Source organism: Chiloscyllium punctatum, chromosome 38 (assembly GCF_047496795.1).
Source record: "Chiloscyllium punctatum isolate Juve2018m chromosome 38, sChiPun1.3, whole genome shotgun sequence".
Classification (NCBI taxonomy): domain Eukaryota; kingdom Metazoa; phylum Chordata; class Chondrichthyes; order Orectolobiformes; family Hemiscylliidae; genus Chiloscyllium; species Chiloscyllium punctatum.
Genome location: NC_092776.1, coordinates 60,618,512 through 60,645,027, shown reverse-complemented (window position 1 = coordinate 60,645,027; position 26,516 = coordinate 60,618,512). Strand labels below are relative to the sequence as shown.

Sequence of the window (26,516 nt, the reverse complement as noted above, 5' to 3'; positions counted from 1 at the left end):
GAGGTCATGTTGTGGCTGTACAGGACATTGGTTAGGCCACTGTTGGAATATTGCATGCAATTCTGGTCTCCTTTCTATTGGAAAGATGTTGTGAAACTTGAAAGGGTTCAGAAAAGATTTACAAGGATGTTGCCAGGATTGGAGGATTTGAGCTATAGGGAGAGGCTGAACAGTCTGGGGCTGTTTTCCCTGGAGCGTCAGAGGCTGAGGGGTGAACTTATAGAGTTTACAAAATTATGAGGGGCATGGATAGGATAAATAAACAAAGTCTTTTCCCTGGGGTCAGGGAGTCCAGAACTAGATAGCATAGGTTTAGGGTGAGAGGGGAAAGATATAAAAGAGACCTAAGGGGCAACGTTTTCACCCGGAGGGTGGGACGTGAATGGAATGAGCTATCAGAGGAAGTGGTGGAGGCTTGTACAATTGCAACATTTAAAAGGCATTTGGATGGGTATATGAACAGGAAGGGTTTGGAGGAATACGGGCCGGGTGTTGGCAGGTTGGGATATCTGGTTGGCATGGACGGGTTGGATCGAAGGGTCTGTTTCCATGCTGTACATTTCTATGATGCTATAACTCTAAGAAGGTAACTATGGAAAGGGTTGGCCCACTCAAGGACAAAGGGGGAAAAGTATGCATGGAGTCAGAGAAAATGTGTGAGATTCTTAATGAGTATTTTGCATTAGTAATCACCGAGGAGAGGGAGCGGCGGTGAAGGAGGCCCAGGACCTCCATGTCCTCGCCAGCGTGGGAGGGGGAGTTGAAATGTTGGGCCGCAGGGCGGTGTGGTTGATTGGTGTGAGTGTCCCGGAGATGTTCCTTAAAGCGCTCTGCTAGGGGGCGTCCAGTCTCCCAAATGTAGAGGAGACCGCATCGGGAGCAACGGATTCAATAAATGATATTGGTGGTTGTGCAGGTAAAACTTCGATGGTTATGGAAGGCTCCTTTAGGGCCTTGAATGGCGGTGAGGGAGGAGGTGTGGGTGCAGGTTTTACAGTTCCTGCGGTGGCAGGGGAAGGTGCCAGGACAGGAGGGTGGGTTGTAGGGGGGCGTGGACCTGAGCAGGTAGTCACAGAGGGAACGGTCTTTACGGAAAGCAGGAGGGAAATATATCCCTGGTGGTGGGGTCTGTTTAGAGGTGGCGGAAATGTCGGCGGATGATTTGGTTTATGCGAAGGTTGGTAGGGTGGAAGGTGAGCACCAGCGTGGTTCTGTCCTTGTTACGGTTGGAGGGGTGGGGTCTGAGGGCAGAGGTGCGGGATGTGGATGAGATGTGTTGGAGGGCATGTTTAACCACGTGGGAAGGGAAATTGAGGTCTCTAAAGAAGGAGGCCATCAGGTGTGTTATATGTAACAAAGCCATTCCTGTAAAGTATGGCAACTCAATCAGTATTATTGGTTCACTTGAGTGCAAGAGATGGCTAAATGTAGGACTCTACACTTTGATTAAATCTTTAACTTTTGTCATGGGATTTGAGACTCAGCACACTTTCCTAAATGGGTCATAACTCATGGTTTCTGGGCACAAAGACAATAACAGATGAAATATCAAACAGTTATGCTTCTGAATTCAACATGCACTTAAACATGTCTCAAAGCTATAAAGAACGAGACAAAATTCCTTGAATTAGTCACTTTTAATTTATTTGTTAAGATCCTCAGCAAAATTATAACTGTATCAAGGTGGGGTAAGGTTGAATAGGAGAAAAAAGTTCACTTTTTTAAAAGGAAGGAATTAAATGTTGAACTGTGTTTGTTCATCTGGAAACAGTTATATGTCAGCTTTTAAAAATGTGGAAATCTCTTGGTTTGCCATCAACGTTCTCTCAGGAATGATCACTTTTTTTGCAGAAGCAGTCACCACAGAAATTCCTTCTTCTTGATGTTACTGGATACTACTCCAAACTTTTGGCTGTCTTTTTCTCCCCTGGAGCAATGCCAGCAGGTTTATAAAGATGGCTTCTCACAGGAGGTTTTTGTACCTGGCTGTTGGATCACAAAGACGACAATCAATTTTTTTTCCAGAGAATTTTGATGGCTCATTTTCAGATATCCCCATGTACAGAAAACCTCCCCGGAGGACACATTTCAGATTTAAATTTTTGTTTCAGCAACAAAAGGCTTCATCACCAGAGAGATCTCAATGTCGGCTATACCTTCTAGTTGATTAATATTCATGCTCAGGTATTTACCCCGAGATAACCTTTTCAAGCTACTTTAGATAATGCTACTTGAAATCCCTTAGTAAATTTTCAGGTTAGTAATCATTTTATAATGTCCCAGCTCATTTTAAATTATTTTTCTCTGAAAACAAAATCCAAGGCTTTTAATTAGTTGATGAGATTTTAGATGAGTAGTTTGCATTTTATGTCATCAATACAATGGAGAGCAGCACCCGTTGAAACCAGTAAACTGATTTCACTTCACCCCAATAAAACTAAAGGTAAATCTATAAATTGCCATCATTTAACTATAAAATGATTAATCTTTAAATCTATAAATTGATTTTTCATGCGTGATATTATTGTACAAGTCCTAATAAAATTACTGATTTATTCCCCAATGAAATTGGTAAACCTGACAGATCTGAACTCGTATAATGCATTAACTTTCAGATGAGGAAATATGATGCTGGAGATTATTATCTGATGTTATTCAATCAGGAAACAAGTAAAATTATTCACAGGTGTTAGCTTCTTGTCCAAAACCAAGTTGAATGTCTCCTTGATTGCATGTTGTAATTCCTCTTCAGTCAGAGTTACGGAGGTTCTCAGGTCCTTTCCATCTCTCCCATTATAGATCTGTTCAGTGTAGGTTGTACCCTTCAGAGTTTTCATGCCATTCTGGGTTTGATAGCAAACAAAGGATAATTCTTTAAATATGGCCCCAGGAGTTGTTATTAAGTAGGTTAATTTGTCTTGAAAATCCTCAATTCTACACGGTTTGAGGTCAAAGCAAAACAGTTTTTGGTAGGAAGGTTGGTTCTGCAGAGACTCATTGTTAGTGCTTTGACCTTCAATGTAAATTTTTCTTACAGTTTTATCCATATACCAGATATTGTTAGCTTCAGTCAGACGGTATGTACCTGGAAACTGAGTCTGCTCTTTGCCTGATACCAGCTCCAGGGCTTGTCGCATTTGGTTGGATGAAACAAAGCCCACATCAGCCATGTAACGCTTGGAATCAATGGTGATTATGAGGACACAATGAGATGGGTAGGATTCATAACTATCCTTTGCTGGTTTGTACAATCTTACTGGTATAAACATCACTTCGTATCCCATCTCCTTTAGTACCCAGTAGAATAATGCATTATTTTCCACACAGCAGCCACCTCGATGCTTCCTCACCATTTTATTAAAGATCGCTTCCATGTTGAGCTCAATTGTTTCTCCACAGTGTGGACTGAGATTTTCATAGGGAATAGATGTGACATGTTTTTCAAGTATCATGCTTAGTGTCTCCAGGTCAGTGTTGTAGGAAGGTCCTGTGTAGCCAATTCGTGTAAAATACTCAGAAAGCTTCATCTTCTCTGTGATAAAGAGAATCAGTTAGAAAGAAGGATAGTAAAGTCCAATTTGCATGCAGTCAAAAGCTAGCTATTAGTTTTTGGTTTATTTATTTCTTCAATAGTTTGACTCTTTCCCAGTTTCTTTATGGCTAGTCTTCTGCCTATCCAAATCATGGTCCTGTTACTGCCATGATCTGGATCACTAACACAACTTCTGCTGATCCATAATGCTAGAGAGACCTGTTCTTTTTCAAAATTACATGTCAGAAATGCTGACTCTTCAACTATTGAAGAAAACATCCTTGCTCTGTAGGTAGAAAAAAAGAAAATGTGTTGCTTAATGCGAGAAGCTAGTCAACAAACCAGTAACTACTGAAATGAAATGGGATAAAAAGAGTTTCAGCTACTGTGCAAAACTAAAACTCAAACTCAGCTGCTTAAATACCAGTGTCAATTCTACCAGTATCATCCTGCAAAATTTTGCAATCTATTCTTCATAAATAACCCAGAGACTTTTTGTATATCTTATAACTTGATTTGAATTCGCTTCCCTTTTCTAATCTGTCTATTCATGTTGCGTATTCACTTCTCACATTTACTCACTAATAAACTCACTCATTAATCAAGAAAGTCTGCTTAAATTGGTTCCTTCTAAACGTATATTTATTTCACTTTGGGAGAAAAGATATCCACAAGGCAAAGGATACTTCCTTCAGAAATTTCTACAGAAAAAAGTAAATATAATGTTTTTGAATCTCCCTTTATCTGGATCATTTCTTCCCATTGTGCTGCTTTTCATTTGATGCTGGATGCATATCCCACAGCACAACTTTGCTAGAAGCTGATCCTCGTCCAGTTTCAGTTCAGCTCCTTCCCTTCTGAATACAGGTTGCAGTGGCCAATGAATCAGAGCCGCACCCCGCCCCCATACCTGTTAACCATATATTTGATTGCAATCTCCATTGCCTTTTTTTAATCCTTAATTGGCAGATGGCTCAGGAAACAGTCAATACATTATCAATGTTGAGGTCCTGATTTTTAAATCTCATCTTCAACTTCCCAAATTCACATGGCAGAACATGTGAATGTTCTAATTCTCAGTTCTCAGTTCTAATTACAATTTTTAAAAAAATGTGAACCACAATGACCCAATCTGAAACTTCTTACCCAATGTTCATCTCCAGATAAGAAGATGCTCTTCAAATCTGGCATCACACAGGCAACACTCAGAACTCTTGGTCTCAGCCCAGAGAACAGTATCTATATCCCTGACTATACTGTTGCCTATTACTGTTATATTCCGTCCCATTCCCCCTTCAATCTGGTGACATCTGACACCACTGATGAAAAAAACATGGTATTACTTAAACTGAGAATGACTGCAGAATTCTAAGGATCTAGGTGTGTGGGTGCATTAGTCACAACAAGTTAAAATGCAGGTGCAGCATATAATCACAAAATCTCGTGAGATACTATCTTTTATTATCAGAGGAATTGGATGTAAAAATGAGAAATATTACGCTACAATTTTACAGGCACTGATGTCACCACATCTCGAGATAATGAGGAAAGTTTCAATCGAACACTGGTAGAGTTGAGAACAAAGTTGAGTCAAACAGTCAGGGCAGGTGGGGACAAAGCAGAAAGCAAGGTAGGACTAATAAATTAAACTCCATTTATTTCAATGCAAGGGGCCTAACAGGGAAGGCAGATGAACTCAGGGCATGGTTAGGAACATGGGAGTGGGATATCAGAGCAAATACAGAAACTTGGTTCCGGGATGAGCAGGAATGGCAGCTTAATGTTCCAGGATACAAATGCTATAGGTAGGACAGAAAGGGAGGCAGGAGAGGAGGAGGAGTGGAATTTTTGATAAGGGATAGCATTACAGCTGTGCACAGGGAGGATATTCCCGGAAATACATCCAGGGAAGTTATTTGGGTGGAACTGAGAAATAAGAAAGGGATGATCATCTTATTGGCATTGTATTATAGACCCCATAATAGTCAGAGGGAAATTGAGAAACAAACTTGTAAGGAGATCTCAGCTATCTGTAAGAATAATAGGGTGGTTATGGTAGGGGATTTTAACTTTCCAGACATAGACCAGGACTGCCATAGTGTGAGAACAAAACTCACTCACAATTCAGCCTGAGACAAAGCCTTGGAAACAAGAACATTTTATTCTTTACGGCCTTGGAAGAACAGGCATTTGCTCAAGCAATCAGGCTCGCAATAGCGCAAATTACAAAGCATGTAGGCATTCTTTATTCAGTTTGCAAGTTGCGGAATCACACCTCCCTTTTCCCATTAGTCTAGTCTTATCCTATCATAAGCTGATTACTTCACTTGTTTTTCTTTAATTTTCCTTATCTGACTACCCTGCAGTCCTTGTCCTTGTTTGTTACAGCCTGCCTGTTATTTTATCCAGTTCCCCTTATCATATTGCGAAATACGAATCTAGCTTATTGTGAAATACCTCTACTGCTTCTTTTGTGGTCACCTACAACACTTTAAAGTTATTTCTTAGTTTAAAACTATTTCTTAAACAAAAACCTCTATATTCGTTAAAATCTTAACCTTAAGTATGCTGCAAGGATCCCGCAACCGTTTGTGTAATGTTCCCCTTCCCCTCCCCCCCACAACACCCCCTTACCCATCTGCAAAAACAACATCTCTAACCACCACCACCTGCAGAAACTACATTTCTAATCTCCCACAATAGTGTTAAGGGTTTAGACGGAGAAGAATTTGTTAAGTGTGTACAAGACAATTTTCTGATTCAGTATGTGGATGTACCGACTAGAGAAGATGCAAAACTTGACCTATTCTTGGGAAATAAGGCAGGGCAGGTGACTGAAGTGTCAGTGGGGGAGCACTTTGGGGCCAGTGACCATAATTCTATTCGTTTTAAAATAGTGATGGAAAAGGATAGACCAGATCTAAAAGTTGAAGTTCTAAATTGGAGAAAGGCCAATTTTGACGGTATTAGGCAAGAACTTTCGAAAGCTGGTTGGAGGCAGATGTTCGCAGGTAAAGGGACGGCTGGAAAATGGGAAGCTTTCAGAAATGAGATAACGAGAATCCAGCGAAAGTATATTCCTGTTAGGGTGAAAGGAAAGGAAAGGATGGTAGGTATAGGGAATGCTGAATGACTAAAGAAATTGAGGGTTTGGTCAAGAAAAAGAAGGAAGCATATGTAAGGTATAGACAGGAGAGATCGAGTGAATCCTTAGAAGAGTATAAAGGAAGTAGGAGTATACTTAAGAGGGAAATCAGGAGGGCAAAAAGGGGACATGAGATAGCTTTGGCAAATAGAATTAAGGAGAATCCAAAGAGTTTTTACAAATACATTAAGGACAAATGGGTAACTAGGAAAAGAATAGGGCCCCTCAAAGGTCAGCAAGGCGGCCTTTGTGTGGAGCCGCTGAAAATGGGGGAGATACTAAATGAGTATTTTGCATCAGTATTTACTGTGGAAAAGAATATGGAAGATATAGAATGTAGGGAAATAGATGGTGTCGTCTTACATATTACAGAGGAGGAAGTGCTGGATGTCTTGAAATGGGTAAAGGTGGATAAATCCCTAGGACCTGATCAGGTGTACCCGAGAACTCTGTGGGAAGCTAGAGAAGTGATTGCTGGGCCTCTTCCTGAGATATTTGTATCATCGATTGTCACAGGTGAGGTGCCGGAAGACTTGGAGGTTGGCTAACGTGGTGCCACTGTTTAAGAAGGACAAGCCAGGGAACTATAGACCGGTGAGCCTGACCTCGGTAGTGGGCAAGTTGTTGGAAGGAATCCTGAGGGTCAGGATGTACATTTATTTGAAAAGGCAAGGACTGATTAGGGATAGTCAACATGGCTTTGTGCGTGGGAAATCATGCCTCACAAACTTGATTGAGTTTTTTGAGGAAGTAACAAAGAGAATTGATGAGGGCAGAGCAGTAGATGTGATCTATATGGACTTCAGTAAGGTGTTTGACAAGGTTCCCCATGGGAGACTGATTAGCAAGGTTAGATCTGACAGAATACAAGGAGAACTAGCCATTTGGATATAGAACTGGCTCAAATGTAGAAGACAGAGGGTGGTGGTGGAGGGTTGGTTTTCAGACTGGAGGCCTGTGAACAGTGGAGTACCACAAGGATCAGTGCTGTGTCGTCCACTTTTTGTCATTTACATAAATGATTTGGATGCGAGCATAAAAGGTACAGTTAGTAAGTTTGCAGAAGACAACAAAATTTGAGGTGTAGTGGACAGCAAACAGGGTTACCTCAGACAACAGGATCTTGACCAAATGGGCTAATGGGCTGAGAAATAGCAAATGGAGATTAATTTAAATAAATGTGAGGTGCTGCATTTTGGGAAAGCAAATCTTAGCAGGACATATACACTTAATGGTAAGGTCCTCGGAAGTGTTGCTGAATAAAGAGACCTTAGAGTGCAGGTTCATAGCTTCTTGAAAGTGAAGTTGAAGGTAGATAGGTTAGTGAAGGCGGCTTTTGGTATGCTTTCCTTTATTTGCCAGAGTATTGAGTACAGGAGTGGGGAAGTCATGTTGCGACTGTTGGAATATTAAAGTAGATTCCCTACAGTGTGGAAACAGGCCCTTCGGCCTACAAGTCTACACTGACCCTCTGAAGAGCAACCCACCCACACCTATTCCCCTACATTCACGACGGACTAATACACCTAACACTACGGGCATGGCTAAATTACTTAATCTGCACATCTTTGGACTGTGGGAGGAAACCGGAGGAAACCCACACAGACATGGGGAGAATGTGCAAACTCCACATAGACAGTTGCCCGAGGCAGTAATTGAACCTGGGCCCCTGGCACTGAGGCATCAGTGCTAACCACTGAATATTGCATGCAATTCTGGTCTCTTTCCTATTGGAAAGATGTTGTAAAACTTGAAAGGGCTCAGAAAAGATTTACAGGGATGTTGTCAGGGTTGGAGGATTTGAACTATAGGGAGAGGCTTAACAGGGGAGGGCTGTTTTCCCTGGAGCATTGGAGGCTGAGTGGTGCCCTTACAGAGGTTTATAAAATCATGAGGGGCATGGATAGGATACACAGGCAAAGTCTTTTCCCTGGGGTCAGGGAGTCCAGAACTAGAGGATATAGGTTTAGGGTGAGAGAGGGGAAAGATATAAAAGAGACCTAAGGGGCAACTTTTTCACACAGAGGCTGGTACGTGTACGGAATGAGCTGCCAGAGGAAGTGGTGGAGGCTCGTACAATTGCAACATTTAAGAGGCATTTGGATGGGTATATGAATAGGAAGGGTTTGGAGGGATATGGGCCAGGTGCTGGCAGGTGGGACTAGATTGGGTTGGGATATCTGGTAGGCATGGACGGGTTGGACTGAAGGGTCTGTTTCCATCATGTACATCTCTATAAATCTGTGAGTAAACAATGTCTTATTTAAAGTGTACAAGATTGTGAATAGTCTTGATAAGGTAGTTATAGAAAGAATACTTCATCTTGTAGGTGAATCCAGATCAAGGGGCCACTGTTAAAAAGTATGAGTTGCCTTTTTAGGATAGAGGTAAAGAGAATTTTTCTTCTGTCTAAGGGTTGTGCAACTTCGAGCTTCTCTCCTACCGAAGACAGTGGAGGTAGGGGCAATTAGTATATTTTTAAATATATTTTTATTGAAACAGACTTTTTAATAGTACAAATACTAAACAATACAATTCAAAGCTGTACAAAAAAAAGTTTAAAAACCCAACCCACCCTCATGTACAAATGTATTAACATATATAGAAGAAAACCAAACTAGCTATTTAGCAAAATAAATAATAGCCAAACTAATAAATAAATAAATAAATATAACTCAACTCAGCCAGACAAGACACTTATGTTCACAGTTCCTCCTCCCCGGATATTGGACTCGTCCAACACAATTGTTACGGATGTATTAAAGCCCTTGTTAGTGTGGCTGATAAATCTGCGTCCAGGTATTCCAAAAAGGACTGCCATGTCTTTATAAAAATTCTCAGTTTTGTGGTGTACCAGATTTGTGAGAAAATCCAGGGGAATATGCTCCACAGCAATCTTCTGCCAACCTGACAGGCCTGGGGGGTTTTTCAGATACCCAACCTAGCAAAATATTCTTTTTTTTGCGCAGAAAGTGAGGATACTGAAAAGATGTTTCTTCTGCACGACAGCAGAGAACACACTGGGCAGACCCAGAAGGAGCGAGATAGGGTCCTTTTCCACCCTTACACCCAAAGTCCTCTCCACTGCACCCGGCATAGCACTCCAATATGTTTGAAGCCTACCACAAGACCAGAGACAATGGGTAAGAGTGCCCATACAGACTTGCATTTGGGATATGAAGATAGCCCTGGTTTAAATTTTGACAAACAATCCGGAGCCAAGTGGACCCTGTGGAGAATCTTCAACTGTAAAGCATGGGTCCTATTGCAAATTGATATCTTTCTTGCATTTTCCCAAATATCTTCCAACGCCTCAGAGGAGACTTCAACACCTAGCTCTCCCTCCTACATCCTGCAGAGGGGATCGAAGTCATCTGAGGGGGCACCCCCCAATTGATGATATAAAGTACTGACAAAGTATAGTCTTAGCACTGAGCACAATTCCGCCCCCCCCCCCATGTCGGATTTGTAGAGATCAATCAAAAGTGTATTTTTTTTTAAAAAGTAAAATCCCTAACTTGGAAAAAAACAAGAGGTCCCTATTAGATAGCTTGTATTTCAATACGAGCTGTTCGAAGGACATTATTACATCTCCCTCAAATAAATCCCCCATGCAATACACACCCCTCACTGCCCAACGTTTAAATCCTGAATCTATCATCCCTGGTTGAAAACCCAGCATACTCACTAAAAGGTGTAAAAGATGTTTTACCAATATTGCCTTCCCTCTGTCAAATTGCCCTCCATGCTTTAACAGTATTGATGACTACTGGGTTATGGCAATATTCCCTAACTGTCCTCATTTTGTCCAAAAACAGCAAACTGGTAAGGGGGCACCTTGCCTGGGAGGCTGTGATATCTAACCATATTGAAAGAGGATCCCCACAGGCCCAATCACTCACTTAGGACAAAAGTGAGCTTAGTTGGTAATTTTCAATGTCTGGAAGTTCCACTCCCCCCACCCCTCCCCCCACCCCACCCCCCACCCCACCCCCCGCCCTGCCCAACCTGTGAGGCAGTTGCAGTTTAGCTAATGTAATGAGGGGCCACTTACAAAGCCAAATAAAGGAGCTGAACCAGCCATTCAGTCTCCTGAATATTTGCTTATTGAAAGTCAGGGGGAGCATCCGTATAGGATATAGCAAACGGAGGAGAATATTCACCTTAATAAGCGCTATCTGACCCAACCACGAGACTGGAAGTGCCTCCCATCTTTGAAGGGATTGTTTGATTTTGTCAAATTGAATAAAATTGACTTAGAACAACCTATCCAGAACTGGAGTAATGAATATGCCCAAATACACAAAATACACAAAATCTACTTAAATGGGAATCAATATTGGCCCTCAAGAGCTAGCTCCTTCGAAAGACCACCCATAGTTATACGTAGGTATGCCCCTAAAAGGTACCAAATGCACAGATGCAATGTATCAGGCGAGGCACTGAAACTGCTGGGACTTGACAAAAAAACAATTAGGACATCGTTCGCATACAATAAAGTCTTATGCAACTTTGCCCCCACTTCTGGAGCTAATACACTAGGATCCCCATGAAAGGCCTCCGCCAATGGTTCAATCACCAATGTAAAAAGCAATGGCAAAAGGGGACAGCCCTGCCAGCTGTCCCTGAAAATGTCAAAATTGCTTGATCGTACCCAGTTGGTGATGACCACCGTGAGAGGGCCACTATAGAGAACTGTTACCCATTTTATAAAGATTTCACCCAAACCAAACCACTCAACTCTGTCAAATGCCTTCTCTACATCTAGAGAAATCACCAATCTCTGTATTGACTATTGTTGACTTGCATGAATTACATTTAGCAGCTTCCGATCATTATTGGAGGATCTACAGCCCTTTATGAAGCCCGTCTGATCCTCTTTAACAATAGAACACAGTCTCCAGCCTTCACAAGACTCTTAAACATGGACTTTAAAATCCTCTCAGAGTGAAATGGGCCTGTATGAAGCACAGTCCTCCGGGACCTTTCCTTTTGTAAGAATAAGGGAAATATTGGCCTCTCTCAGAGATGACGGAAGACCATCACAACTGTATGAATCATTAAACATATTGAGCATCGGGCCTGACAATATATTTATAAAATCCTGAGAGAATTTGCTGGGAGGTCCATCAGGACCAGGCGCCATTCAACTCTGAAGCTGCCTCACAGCTTCCTCCACCTCTTGCTTTGATAAGGGGGCATTGAGAAAGGACTCTTGTTCAGAGGTCACACCCGGGAGCTTCAGATCCTTAAAAAAAAGATTCCATTTTAGCCCACCTCTCCTCACAACCCTCAGATGGTGATAACAGAGTAAAATCTCTAAAATACCACATTAATTTAGAGTCATATGTCAGGTTCCCATACCCTTCCCTAATTGCCATAATGGCTTGTGGGGCACTCCTTTTCCTAGCAAGATATGCGAAGTATTTGCCTGGCCTGTCACTATGCTCATATAACTTTTGCTTTGCAAAAGAAAGCTTCTTCTTTGCCAGCTGTGAGTGCGTGGAATTCAATGCAGACCAGTGCCATAATCCTCTGCAGTTTGACCAACAAGAGACTGTCAAAGTAGGCTTTCTCGGCTGCCTTCAACCGTGCTTCAAGGAGACGTTGCTGCTCCACCTTCTGCTACTTTCTACTGGTGGAATAGGAAATAACTAACCCCGGCATAGGCTTTGGCAGTTTCCCAAAGGATGGATGGACTATTAACTGAGCCGGAATTAATGTCTAGGAACCCATCCGAAATTCTCGAGAGAAATACTCCACAAACGTACTATCCTTGACGATAAAGGGATCCATTTGCCAGTGCCTCGAACCCACTGTAACATCCTTAATCCTAACCAACAGGTACATTGGAGAATGATCAATGATAATCAAACAAGATGCCACCAAGTCCAGGCTTGCCACAGAAGTCCGGGAAAAAAAACAATCCTGGTGTGACATCTGGTGGATTGGAGAAAAATGTAAAATCCTTGTCTGTAGGGTTGGCTGGAGGCATCTCCACCCTAACTCCACAAAACGATCCACTAATTGTTTAGTTTGTACAAAGAGTAGAGACATCTTTGGGCAACCTGTCTACTGTGAGATCCATGAGACAGTTAAAATCTCACCATGTAATGATGTGCCAGGACTCAAGACTTATCAGTTTAGAAAAAGCTTCTACCAAGAATTTAAGGGGATGAACTGGGGGCAATAAACATTAAAACACCATATTCCTCCCCATTTATCAAAGCTTTAAGAATTACAAACCTCCCGTGTATGTCTTTAACACACTCTAGTAACTTAAGTGAGAGATTCTTCCTTACCAATATAGCCACTCCATTACTTCTGGTATTAATTGATGAAAAATATACTCAATCAAAACCATTCTGCTGTAATTTCAAATGCTCCCTATCATCCAAGTGTGTCTCCTGTAACATAACAATATCCACCTTCTCTTTCTAAGGCTCAAATATACCTTCTTCCTCTTAATTGGTGAGTGACTTCCCTCGATATTCCAGGTACACCATTTAATCAAGTCATTAGCATAACCTTCTGCAGTAACATTCCAGAAAGGAGGAACTTGAACCGCAAGTCACTGAGCCTTAGTGTCGCATGATCCATCGAGCATAAAAACTACACAAACTAAAACCACATGTAACAAACCTACAAAACTATTAAAAACAAAAACCAAATCAACAGATAAAGCACCAACAGCGCTGAATAGGGGGATTCACCCCTGCCCATAAGTAGGCATCTAGCCAGCCCACCCATTTTCTCTTTTTCTTGCTAAAACTGCACCACGGACACAAGCAGAAAAAGAGTAAACATACCATAGAATAGCAATATTAATAAAGAAAACATTGTTAAAGAAAAAAAGGGTGAATTCACCACCCATTCTTTGGTATATCTTAACTTAGAAAATGAAAATACACATCTCAACTGCTGACAAACATAGGTTTAAACATAACTATCAATAGAAAAAAAAATAGAAAAAGATAGCTCCAATCGGACGTCCTCTGTTTCTTTTACAAAACTACAAAGACACACCCAAACAACACTACTATTTATACATACTAAATTGTCCAGATTAGGTTAATTTGTCCACAAAGTCTCTTGCCTTCTCAGATGTGTCAAAGAGATGTATGGATCCATCTAAGGTGAACCGAAGCACCACTGGATAACTCAGACAGATCCAAATCCCAAGCTCCCGCAGTCTTCTCTCGACACAGTCATAAGATTCTCTTTTCTGGATCACCGCCACTAAGAAGTCCTGGAAGAACATGATCTTCAAGTCCTTGTACATTAGGGCCTTTGGATACTTCTCCTGGGTTCTGGAAGCTTCCATGATTGTCTCCTTATCTCTATAGTGATGGAATCGCACCAGGAGAGGATGAGGACTTTGACCCAAGCCTGATCTCCGCGCCGCAACCCAGTGAACCCTCTCAATCTTCAAGCCTTTCATACCAGCCTCCAAGTTAAGGAATTTCAGCAGCCAGTCCTCAATAAATTCTGCAGGCTGCTAACCTTCCTTACCCACAGATAGACCGATGACCCGAATATCTTTTTCTCCTGCCCCTGTTCTCAACATCATCCACTTGGGCAAGCAAATTATGGACTTGCGTCTCCAGAGGTTAGATTTTATCCTTCGATGAACTTGCATCAGCTTTCACTACTGTTACTGTGCTCAACCTCATCTGTCCACTTTTCCAGGTCTCCGAGCTGCTGCTTAGCTTCTGCAGCACGATAGAGATTGGAGCCAGCTTCTCTATTTGTTTCCCCAATATCTCGTAAGATTTCATGAGCTCATTCACCAGGGCTTGGAAGGTAATATAGAATCTGAGGATCCTGCAGGCTGGGCCGTGGGCCTGGCCTTTGATGCTCCTCCTCCTTTTTTCGGCATCTCTGGATGGCAGGAAATGAAGGTAAGTCAACTTTTCAAAGTTTCCTGGGACTCCAGAAAGATCATGGATATTGATGGTTCAGGTTGAGCAGGTTGAAGTTTCGTCCTGCTTGTGCTGTGGTGTGGAGCTCTGCAATGCGATCCTCCTAGATCGCCGCCATCTTGGATCCCCCACAACTAATATTTTTAAGAGTGTCATAGCAGCATTTTTGTGAGACAAATGAATCAAAGGTGATGAGGTACAGTGGATTGGGAACACAAACCAATCAGCCACGATCTTAATGAACAGTAGAGCAGGTTTAACTTGTATTCCTAACATGTATATTTATGGAGAAGAACATATTGCTCTTGTTGTTTCTAATTTTTAATATAGAACTTGAATAGCATTTTTCCTAATCAGAATCTAAGCTCTTCATCCTCATTCCCATGAAAATACCTTCAATGCTCCCTCTGATATACAACTCTTAAGAAGTTTCTGCACTCCACAAGCTACTCATTCCGTCTAATCTGAAGAAGCTTTTTCCTAGTCATAGAATTATAGAGTCCCACAGAACTGAAGCTGCGCTTTGGCCCATTGGGTCTGCACCTATAGAAAAGGCTTTAAGTCTACATTTAACCCATTTTCTGGCACTTAGCTCATAGCCTTAATTTTAACATTAAGTGCTCATCCAAGTACTTTGAAAGGGTTGTGAAGTTTCTTGCTACAACTACCCTCGTATGCAGGGCATTCCACATCCTCACCACCCTCTTAGAATTTCCTCAAATTCTCTCAAAACCTACTTTCACTTAAAATGATACACCTTTGTTACTGATTCTCCAACTAAGGGTCACAGCTGCTTTCTATTCATCTTGTCCATTGCCCCTTGAAATCTTAAGCACCTCTTACCAGCTTCCCACCACCCCAAACCTCTCTACTCTACAGAATACAACCCTAGCGTATCCAGCTTCTGCTCATAACTGAAATGCCCCAACCTAGATATCATCTAGGGTGGCACGGTGGCTCAGTGGTTAGCACTGCTGCCTCACAGCACCAGGGTCCCAGGTTCGTATTCCAGCCTCGGGTGACTGTCTGTGTGGAGTTTGCACATTCTCACCGTGTCTGCGTGGGTTTCCTCCGGGTGCTTTGGTTTCCTCCCACAGTCCAAAGATGTGCAGGTCAGATGAATTGGCCATGCTAAATTGCCCATAGCGTCAGGTGCATTAGTCAGAGGGAAATGGGTCTGGGTGGGTTACTCTTTGGAGGGTTGGTGTGGACTGGTTGGGCCAAAGGGCCTGTTTCCACACTGTAGGGAATCTAATCTTGGTGAATCCTCTCTACACCCCCTGCACTACAAATCATATTCTTCCTACAGTGCAGTGAGTAGAACTACACAAAGTAGTCAACTGTGGCCGAGCTAGAGTTCTGTACAACTCCAATATAACCTCCCTGTTTGTATAATTTGTGCCATGACAGATAAAGGCAAGTATCCCATATGCCTTCATAACTAACCTATTAACACGCCCTGCCACCTTCAGGGATTTGTTGTCAAGCAGTTCAAGGTCCCTCTGTTCCTCTGAGCTTCCTAGTGTCTTGCCATTCACTGAGTCCTCTTGACTTATTACTTCTTCCCAAGTGCATTATATCAAACTTGTCTGGTTAAATTCCATCTGCCACTGATAAAATCATTTATGGCACTCCTGTAACCTGAAATCTTCCTTCTCAATGTTAACAATGTGGCAAACCTTTGTCATTTACAAGCTCACTTATAATTCCCCCCACACTCTGATAAAATTTGGATGTATAATCAAAAAAGAAAGGGACCCTGCATTAATTCCTGTAGACAATAGCCACTAGTCACAGACTTCTACCATCAAGCCAAACAGGGAGTTATGTATCTTTGGTATGAACAGTCTCTGCTTTCAATTCTAGTTTGATACAAAAGAGAAACAGCATCAGAACTAGGAGTGGTCTTACCACCACACACTGGTGTCTCCGACATACTTCCGGCACTTCAGTTACTTCTTCACCTGTTGATGTAAAAGCACCAGTGAGTTCTGGATTTCAGAAATTCAATTCCATCAATTTAGAAAACAGAGCTTTTGAATTGCAAACAGATAGACCCAGAGAAGGAGCATTAAACAAAATCCTGCACCCGAATTCTGTTTCATGTCTGTTTATGAAATTTGGTCGAGAAATGAGTCAGACATTTAGCAATTCTTAAAATCAAACACTCCTGGTTGGTTCAGATCAAGCAGAAAACACTTTCATAGTAACCCTAAATCCAGTCGTTCACAAAAAACATTGAGGCAGCTCCAGTTTATTGAACACAGGAACCCCTCAAAGTGCAGAGCAACATGGTACCTTCCCTCAATTAATCAATACTAGCACACCAGTGCTTCATCACTGAATGGCCTTTTCGAAAAAAATCATAAAACAAGCTAAGTGAAGGAAACAATGAAAATATTGTGGCAAAAATCAGCATTTTAGAAATAGTTACATCATATAGGCCTGAGAACTTCACATTAGATGACTTAACAACATGTGTCACACAAGTTCTACTCACAGTGTAATCCAGTGACAAACAGAGATTTCGAAACACCGACTGAGACTAAACCAGGGACAGAGCAGCATGCTTAACTATCGCAAAATTTCATACCTGAATTCCGTATTCAATTGCGTTGATAAAATGCAACTGGAAAATACTTCCCTACAAGTCAGTACCGATCTCTCCTCACTCCAATCCAATGATGATCTGGATAGAATATGCTTTGAGTGATTAGACAGTCACAGAAGGAATATCACAAGCTAAAATCAGATAGTCTGCTCTGTAAATTGCACAAACAAGTAACTAAGTTTGTGCAATGGAGGGGTAGAGAAAGGAGACAAACAGGCAAACTTACAGGACACAGATTAGAGTAGGAGGGGCTCAGGGCAATTACACAAATTAATAGAATACTCTTAGGAACACATATTGGATATATAGGACTTGGCGCAACCATCCCATAAATGTGTCGATGATCCACTGCAATTTTCTCTCATGTTTTCCCAATTAAGTCTACACTTCAAACCCCTCAATTCTTTCCCATCTAACTGTTCAAGTCACAGCCTTTCACATTTCATTCAATTCTCTTTTCTAGATGTGATTTTGAAAGTATTTGAGCGATTTGTATTCATCACTTTGCTATTCCACCCCAGGAAGCTTTCAGCTGCCAAGCTTTTCATCTGAAGGGCCATGTTTGAGTAAGGTGCTCATCAGGCAGGTCACAAATGCTCAAGGATTTAACAATTAAATAGAATCAATACAAATTGTTTTAAAATCAACACAACATTCCACTAATACACAGTTGTACTTCTGCATCACAAGATACAACAGTGGGTTATTTGTTGACTTGAACATCTGGCAACATCTCCTAATAAAATCTTCATGACATTGAAAACTTCATTGCACTGTTCTGTTTCTCCAGTCAAATGCCAGACAGTCTTTGTGGAAAGATCACCCAAAACTCTGTGGGAATTACCGGGAGACGCAAAAAATCCTTCACAAAGTTAAGCTTTTATTTGCAAATCAAAAGCTGTGACAATCAGAAAATGGCTTCCCAACTACCCACTTTCAATCCTCTGCAGTTTATAGTACCCAGTTCCTGCACTTATTTGATGGCATTAGCATAACCAATCATATTAGCTTGCTTCGTCTTCCTAAACTAAACTAATCGTCTGCCACACTGGTCCACTACTTTACACATTAGCTCATCTATCAGTGATTTAACTAGCCTATCACAGTGTGATACCATTATCTGTTACTTCCCCACCTGTGTGGAAAAATAGCAGAAACTTTCCCCGATGCCTATTCTCACTCATCATTTCCCTGTAAACTTTCTTGTCTCCAAACCGCCTGTTGAAAAGGTGAAAAAGGGAAGAAACTGAGAGACACTGAAAAGGGACAAGTTCCGAACCATTGAACAAAACACAGCATTAGTGTCCAAACAAAGAAAGAGATATTGAACTGGTTGGCAGATAGGAAACAAAGATTAGGAAGAAGTGTGTCTTTTTCTGAATAGCAGCCAGTGACTACTGCGGTAATACATGAAACAGTTCCTTGAAAGTGGTGACAAAGGCTTTTGGCATACTTGCACTCACTGTTCAGCACACTGAGTTCAGGAGTTGGGATGTCATGTTATGGTTGTATGAGACATTGTAAGGCCACATTTGACTTCAGGGTTTCCTTATAGAGGGTTTATCAAATCATGAAGAGCAATGATAAAGTGAATAGCCAAGTTTTGTTTCTCAGGGTAGGGGAGTCCAAAACTAGAGGGCATAGATTTAAGGTGAGAGAGGAAAGATTTAAAAGGGAACAAGGGGCAACCTTTTCACACAGACTGTGGTGTATATATGGAATGAGCTGCCAGAGGAAGTGGTGGAAGTAAGTACAGTTTCAATATTTAAAAGAAATTTGGAGAGGTACATGGATAGGAAAGGGATATGGGGCAAATGGAAGCAAATGTCACAAGTTTCACTGTGCTTTGGATAAGTTGAGTAGACAAATGCATAGCAGATAATGTATAATGTGGGTAAGGGGTAGATGCAGAGACCTTGGTGTTCTTGTGCACCAGTAGCTAAAAAGCTGCACGCAGGTGCAGGAAGAAGGCCTGTCCATCTTCCTTCCTACCTATCCACTCCACCCTCTTCACTGAAATATCACCTTCTATCCCCACCTTTATCTGCCTATCAGATTCCCAGCTACCTTCCCCCTGCCTCACACCCCCCCCCCCCCCCTCCCCCTCCCATTTATCTCTCAGTACCCGGGCCCATTCCTGATCAAGGACTTTGTCTGAAATGAGGATTTTCCTGCTCCTCGGATGTTGTCTGACTTGCTGTGCTTTTCCAGCACCACATTTGATTCTGATCTGTGGCATCTGCAGCCCTCACTTTCTCATGTAGTACCCAGTTGGGAGATCATGTTGCGGCTGTCCAGGACATTGGTTAGGCCAATTTTGGAATAATGTCTGCAGTTCTGGTCTCCTTCCTATTGGAAGAATGTTTTGAAACTTGAAAGGGTTCAGAAAAGATTTACAAATATGATGCCAGGGTTGGAGGATTTGAGCTACAGGGAGAGGTTGTATACGCTGGGGCTGTTTTCCCTGGAACATCAGAGGGGTGACCTTATAGAGGTTTATAAAATCATGAATAGCATGGACAGGATAAATAGACAAGGTCTTTTCCCTGGGGTGGGGGAAGTCCAGAACTGGAGGACATAGCTTTAGGGTGAGACGGGAAAATTTTAAAAGGGACCTAAGGGGCAACTTTTTAAAACAGAAAGTGGGTGGTGCATGTATGGAATGAGTTGCTGGAGGAAGTGGTGGAGGCTAATACAATTACAATGTACACATCCAGATGCCTTTTAAATATGAATAGGAAGGGTTTAAGGGGATGTGGGCCAAATGCTGACAAATTGCACTCGATTAGGGTCGGATATCTGGTCGATATGGGCGAGTTGGACCGAAGTTAGTTTCCTTGCTGTACATCTGTCTGACGATCTGCCCTTTGATCCTGATCTGCCACTCAAGAAAATCATAACTCAAAATCTACCACCCCAATTCCACTCTCCCTGTGTCCCTCAAATCCCAAAAAGCGAGCAATCTCTGAATTTCCTTGATAGCCGAACAGCCATAGCTCTCTAAGACTGTGGTTCCAAAGATTCACAAGTCAATGAAGAAATCTCATCTAAATGATTAATTCCATATTCTCAAACTGAGTCCTTGCTATAAAATCGCGTTGAATATAAAAAAGTGAGATGTCCTCCGAAATGGGGTTGCTCTTACCGCCACACTCCTGGTCTCTGGGACAGACTACCGGGAGTTCTTCAGTTGCCGCTGTAAAAGCGTCAGTGAGATCTGCAATTCAGAAATCCACTTTCATTCAAGTAGAATGAGGTGTCGCTGTTGGACACTGGGGTGGACAAGTTAAAATTAACACAACACCAGGTTATAGTTATTGTCCAACAGGTTTATTGGAAGTGGTTGATTTCGGGGCGTTGCTCCTTCATCAGGTGTTGGACTCTGGTGTTGTGTGATTTTTAACTTACCCAGATAGAAAACAGAGCTTTTGAACCATTAATAGACGGACCCAGAGATAGAGCATTAAACAGTGCTAAAATACTGCACCCGAATTCTGTTTTCATTTGTTTGTGAAATCTGAATGAGAAATGAGCCAAACATTTTTAACGACTCTTAAAGTCGAACACTCTCGGCCAAGTGAGAAACAAGCAGAAGATGCAGACTCACAGTAACCGCAAAGCCAATCGCACGAAAATATTCAATCTTTCCACCACTTCTTTTAATAGTCAACAGAACCTTCTCGTTTAATTTTCAGTAATGGTGTGAATTTGATCGAACTCTCATAGGAGGCGCCTCGAGTTTATTGCACACAGGAACCCTTCAAACTACAGAACAATGTGAATTAATCTAATCGATTAGTGCTGTTTCGCTAAATGGCCTTCAACTAACTCGCTTTGCGATTTAAAAAGAAAGTTTGCTGAGCACAAAAAATGTCGTAGCAAAACCTGTCATTTTGAAACACCCCGAGAACTTGACATCAGATGATTTACCGACATATTAAAGCTGATCTCACATAAAGTCCTAGACAATACGCGGTGTAATCGAGTGACAAACAGAATTTTCGAGACAGGGAGAAAGTGAGGACTGCAGAGGCTGGAGACCAGAGCTTAAACATTTTTGAGACACCGACTGAGACAGAACAGGGACACAGCAGCACACTAAACCAGCCCAAAATCCGACACCTGAATTTGGTATCACTTACTGTGATAAAATGGGACTGGAAAATATTTACCTCCAAGTCAGCAAATCCAATTCGTAGCAATCTCCTCCTCGCTCCAACCCAGCCAACGATCTGATTCGACTGTCACGGAAGGAATATCTCTCAAACTGGAATCAAACACTCTGTAAGTTGCACAAACAAATGACTAAACTGACCCAGGAATCGGAAACAGGGAGAGAAAAGAGACGAACTGTCCACGGGCAAATTAGGAAACAGATTAAATTACACAAAGATGTCGGACTCTATCTGAAAAATGTGTTGCTGGGAAAGTGCAGCAGATCAGGCAGCATCCAAGGAACAGGAGAATCGATGTTTCGGGCAAAAGCCCTTCTTCGGGAATGAGAAGGATGTGTCCAGCAGGCTGAGATAAAAGGTAGGGAGGAGGGACTTGGGGGAGGGGCGTTGGGAATGCATCGGCCTAGAGGGGGTGGGGGTGGAAGAAGATTGCAGGTCAAGAAGGCGGAGGGTTGGGACTGAGAAAAGGTGGGGGGAGGGGAAATGAGGAAGCTGGAGAAATCTGCATTCACCCCTTGTGGTTGGAGGGTTCCTAGGCGGAAGATGAGGCGCTCTTCCTCCAGGCTACCTTTTATCTTATTCTGGATTAGTGCACAGCAGAAGAGCACAGCAGTTCAGGCAGCATCCAAGGAGCTTCGAAATCGACGTTTTGGGCAAAAGCCCTTCCTTTTATCTTAGCCTGCTTGACACACCCTCCTCATTCCTCAAGAAGGCCTTATGCCCGAAACATCGATTCTCCTGCTCCTTTGTTGCTGCCAGCACCACATTTTTCAGCTCTGATCTCTATCATCTGTAGCCCTCACTTTCTCCATGTCTGACTATATACCGGGTCCACAACACAAGAGGAGGTCATTTGAGGCAACCATTCCCTTGAACGTGTTGACGATTCCCTGGAGTTTCCTCCCATGTTTTCTCAATTAAATCTACAATTGAAACCACCGATTCCTTTTCCTCTCACATTCGTTTATTCCCATCTGACTGCTCAATCACAGCCTTCCACGTTTCTTCAAAGTCTCCTTTCAGTAGTCATGATTTGGAGATGCCGGTGTTGGACTGGGGTGTACAAATTTAAAAATCACACAACACCAGGTTATAGTCCAACAGGTTTAATTGGAAGCACTAGCTTTCGGAGCGACGCTCCTTCATCAGGTGATAGTGGAGGGCTCGATCATAACACAGAATTTATAGCAAAAATTTGCAGTGTGATGTAACTGAAATTATACATTGAAACATTGATTGTCTGTTAAGCCTTTCATCTGTTAGAATACAGTGATAGTTTCACTTCTTTCATGTGTAAATCACGAAACCTTTTTTTAAAAGTTGCATTCTCGGGTTAGCTGTTAACAATGGTGATAGGTAGACAATATGTCGAAGGTGTTAGCCCCCTTTGTTCTCTGTTTATGACCTGATGTTTAGATTGATTCTAATCTAAAAAGTGAGATAACCGAGAAAAGGCTATGACAACAGATGAATGGGCACCGCATAACAATCAACAGACAGGAGGGTTCCCTTCCAGTTGGGGAGCACTTCAGTGGTCCAGGACTTTCAGCCTTGGACCTTCGGGTGACCATCCTCCAAGGTGGACTTCGGGACAGGCAGCAGAGGAAAGTGGCAGAGCAGAGGCTGATAGCTAAGTTCGGTCCCCATAGGGAGGGTCTCAACTGGGACCTTGGGTTCAGGTCACATTACAGGTGATCACCATTGCACTCCACACACACACTCTCACATACACATGGACACAGGTACACATAGACGCGCACAGACATCCACACACATACTTATAGACACACACACTCCCACACTCACAGATGCACCCCCTCACAGACTTAAGACACTCTGCACTCACTACACACACACACACTTTTTCACACTCACAACCCCCACCCCAGACAGACAGACAGACACACAGACAGACAAAGACCCACGTGCACACACATTTTGTGGGGTGAATTTGTACTTGTAGAGTTACATTGCACTTTGCTCAAAAACTGCATACATTCATGTAGAACTCTGAGCTCAAAAACTGCATGAATTTATGTAAAACTCTGTTATCTCACTTGGACAATCGCTAGAGGAATGTCACAGAAGCTGGTATCATTGTCTCCCTCTGTGTCTCATTGACAGTGAAATAATATGGAAATTGTGCAAAAAGGTAACTATATTGCAGATGAAATGTAGCTCAGGAGATGGCAAGAGGGAATTCCAGGCTGCTAACTCCAGCTATGGACTTTTTGAAATGCACTTTTAAAGAAACAACATTAATGAACTGGTATCAATCAATTATTTTGTACTCAAGTTGCTGGTAGTTGAATAATTCAGTATCTGCTTGTATGTATGCTTGTTTCACACCCTACCCACCCGACAGTTCAGAGTTGTGAAATAAATCCTGCTTCTAGTTTAACTTTATAACAATGCCATTGCAGTCATTTCACAAAGGGAAGGAACAGGAAAACACATTACCACTTCTTAAGAAACAAGAAAAATTAAATTGCCATCTAATTACTGACATGCTGAAAATCAGGAAATTCATTTTAATACTTCCAATGTGTCAATAAATCAGCTTTCTCTTGGCGCTCATTCCTGCATCTTTCAGTTCATTGTTCAATCTGTAACCTAATCGGGTTTTACCATCATAGAATTGAGACAGGTCCATTTTGATTTAACCCCTATCCTCACCTTCACACTTTCATTCATGCAGGCCTTGCCATTTAGGAATGGGGCACTGCTTGTCCCTGGCCACTCCGATGGTTTTTCTTCTTGGCCGTGGAATACGAGTAAAGTTTTCTGCACTCAATGTTTCTTCATTGTCTCCTACACCTACACGCACATGACACGAGTGCTGAGGAGAAATAGGCACTACTGCAGTTTGGCAGGAAAAAAAAAGAACTGAGACAGTGTTCCAGTGGTCTGTAGCTGTGTTTTAAAACTGGAAAGTCATTCCGGCAGTGATCATCCCAATATCAATGTGACTGATTTTGATGGTGATTTACAAATCAGACTCTCCTGTTTTCAAGACACAGTGATGAGGGAAAGACTGATATAACAATTTCCAAACTGCCCCACTGTTCTTCAGGAAGTAAAGCTTAATGGCCTTTGAGAATTCGCATAACTCATAAAGATGGACCATCACCCTGGGGACTCAATTCACTTGGGAGAGCAACTCATAATCTGAGACCTGGATGTTATTACCAAGCACAATCACGATTGTTAAATTCCAAATGGTAACCTGTCTGGATACTATTCTCAGAGAAAGTGACAGCACAGAAACAGACCCTTTGGTCTAAGGTATCCATGCCAACCAGATATCCTAACTATGCATCTCTATCACTCTGACTGCAGGTCAGGCAGCACTAGGATAAAGGGTTTATGCCTGAAACGTTGACTCTCCCACTCCTCGGATGCTCCCTGACCCACTGTGCTTTATCAGCATCATACCTTTCAACTCTGGATATTATTCTAAGGTGAGTCTGTGGGGATTGAGAACAGGGGCAGGTCAAACTGGTGAAAGTGAAATTTTTAGGCCATTTTAAATGCGTTTCATCACAGGGTATAAGACCATTAGACAAAATTATTTGTAGATCATCTGGACCAAATAGTCTCCTTCTCTTCTCAGTGAGATCAGAGCTGATGGTAACTCAACTTTTCTGCCTTATTCCCCATAAGTGTTATTCCCTCACTGACTCGAAATCTGTATATCACAGCCCTAAATACAATTAATGACCCAACCTCAATAGACCTCTGCTGCAAAACATTCCACTGAATTCACTAACCTCTAACAGAAGAAATTCCACCTCGTCTCTATCTTAAATATGGCTACGGGTCGTAAATTTTGCATGTTGGGATCCCTTAAAAACTGAACTTTCCTAGTGTTCGCGATATAGCATGCAATTTTATTTAACAGCTATTGCAGCATGAATTAACTTTGTAAAAGTCTAATATTTTTATTTATTCATTCATAGGATGAGGGTTTTGCCAGCTCGGCCAGCATTTGTTGCCCATCTCTACTTGTCCAGAGGGCAATTCAGAGTCAACCACATTGTTGGGGTGTGGAGTCACATCTAGGCCAGACCAAGTTAGGATGACAATTTCCTTCCCTAAAGGATATTAGTGAACCAGATGGTCACAATTACCTGTTAATTCCAGATTTTTATTGAAATCAAATTCCACCACCCGCTGTGCAGGATTGAACCCAGAATCCCAGAACATTACCCTGGTTTCTGATTAGATTAGATTACAGTGTGGAAACAGGCCCTTCGGCCCAACAAGTCCACACCAACCCGCCGAAGCGCAACCCACCCATACCCCTACATTTACCCCTTACCTGACACTATGGGCAATTTAGCATGGCCAATTCACCTGACCTGCACATCTTTGGACTGTGGGAGGAAACCGGAGCACCCGGAGGAAACCCACGCAGACATGGGGAGAACGTGCAAACTCCACACAGTCAGTCGCCTGAGGCAGGAATTGAACTCGGATCTCTGGCGCTGTGAGGCAACAGTGCTAACCACTGTGCCACCGTGCCACCCATTAACAATCCAATGATAAAACTACTCGGGCATCACCTCCCTGAAACAAAACAAAAGGAGGATTTTTAAAAATGGAGGTCATGATGCCCATTGAAATAACATCAAAAGTTCATCTGGACCAGATGTGGTCTATTATCAGGATTTGGGGATGCCGGTGTTGGACTGGGTGTACAAAGTTAAAAATCACACAACACCAGGTTATAGTCCAACAGGTTTAATTGGAAGCATACTAGCTTTTGGAACGACGCTCCTTCATCAGGTGGTAGTGGAGGGCTCAATCCTAACACACAGAATTTATAGCAAAAATTTAGAGTGTGATGTAACTGAAATTCTACATTGAAAAATTGATTGTCTGTTAAGCTTTTCACCTGTTAGAATACAGTGATAGTTTCACTTCTTTCACGTGTAAATCACAAAACCTTATTGAAAATTAAAAAGTTGCATTCTCGGGTTAGCTGTTAACAGTGGTGATAGCTAGACAATATGTTGAAGGTTTTGGCCCTCTGTGTTCTCTGTCTATGCCATGATGTTTAGATTGATTCTAATCTAAAAAGTGAGATAACAGAGTTTTACATAAATCCATGCAGTTTTTGAGCTCAGAG

General features: G+C 42.1%; 1 protein-coding gene across 3 annotated transcripts; it reads right to left on the bottom strand.

Annotated features, from left to right (window-relative positions):
- Positions 1–1,636: 1,636 nt before the first annotated feature.
- Positions 1,637–21,828, bottom strand: LOC140463659 (arylamine N-acetyltransferase, pineal gland isozyme NAT-10-like). Of its 3 annotated transcripts, XM_072557978.1 has the most exons (5): positions 21,383–21,828; positions 20,356–20,427; positions 17,193–17,288; positions 16,511–16,563; positions 1,637–3,532 (listed from the first exon to the last, which is right to left on the bottom strand). In XM_072557978.1, exons 4-5 carry the CDS (start codon positions 16,533–16,535, stop codon positions 2,652–2,654), a joined length of 906 nt encoding a protein of 301 aa, XP_072414079.1. In that variant the 5' UTR covers positions 16,536–16,563; positions 17,193–17,288; positions 20,356–20,427; positions 21,383–21,828; the 3' UTR covers positions 1,637–2,651. The 3 variants fall into 3 exon arrangements, with proteins under 3 accessions (XP_072414079.1, XP_072414080.1, XP_072414081.1); XM_072557979.1 differs by lacking the exon at positions 17,193–17,288; XM_072557980.1 differs by lacking the exons at positions 17,193–17,288; positions 20,356–20,427.
- Between the last annotated feature and the right edge of the window lie 4,688 nt (positions 21,829–26,516).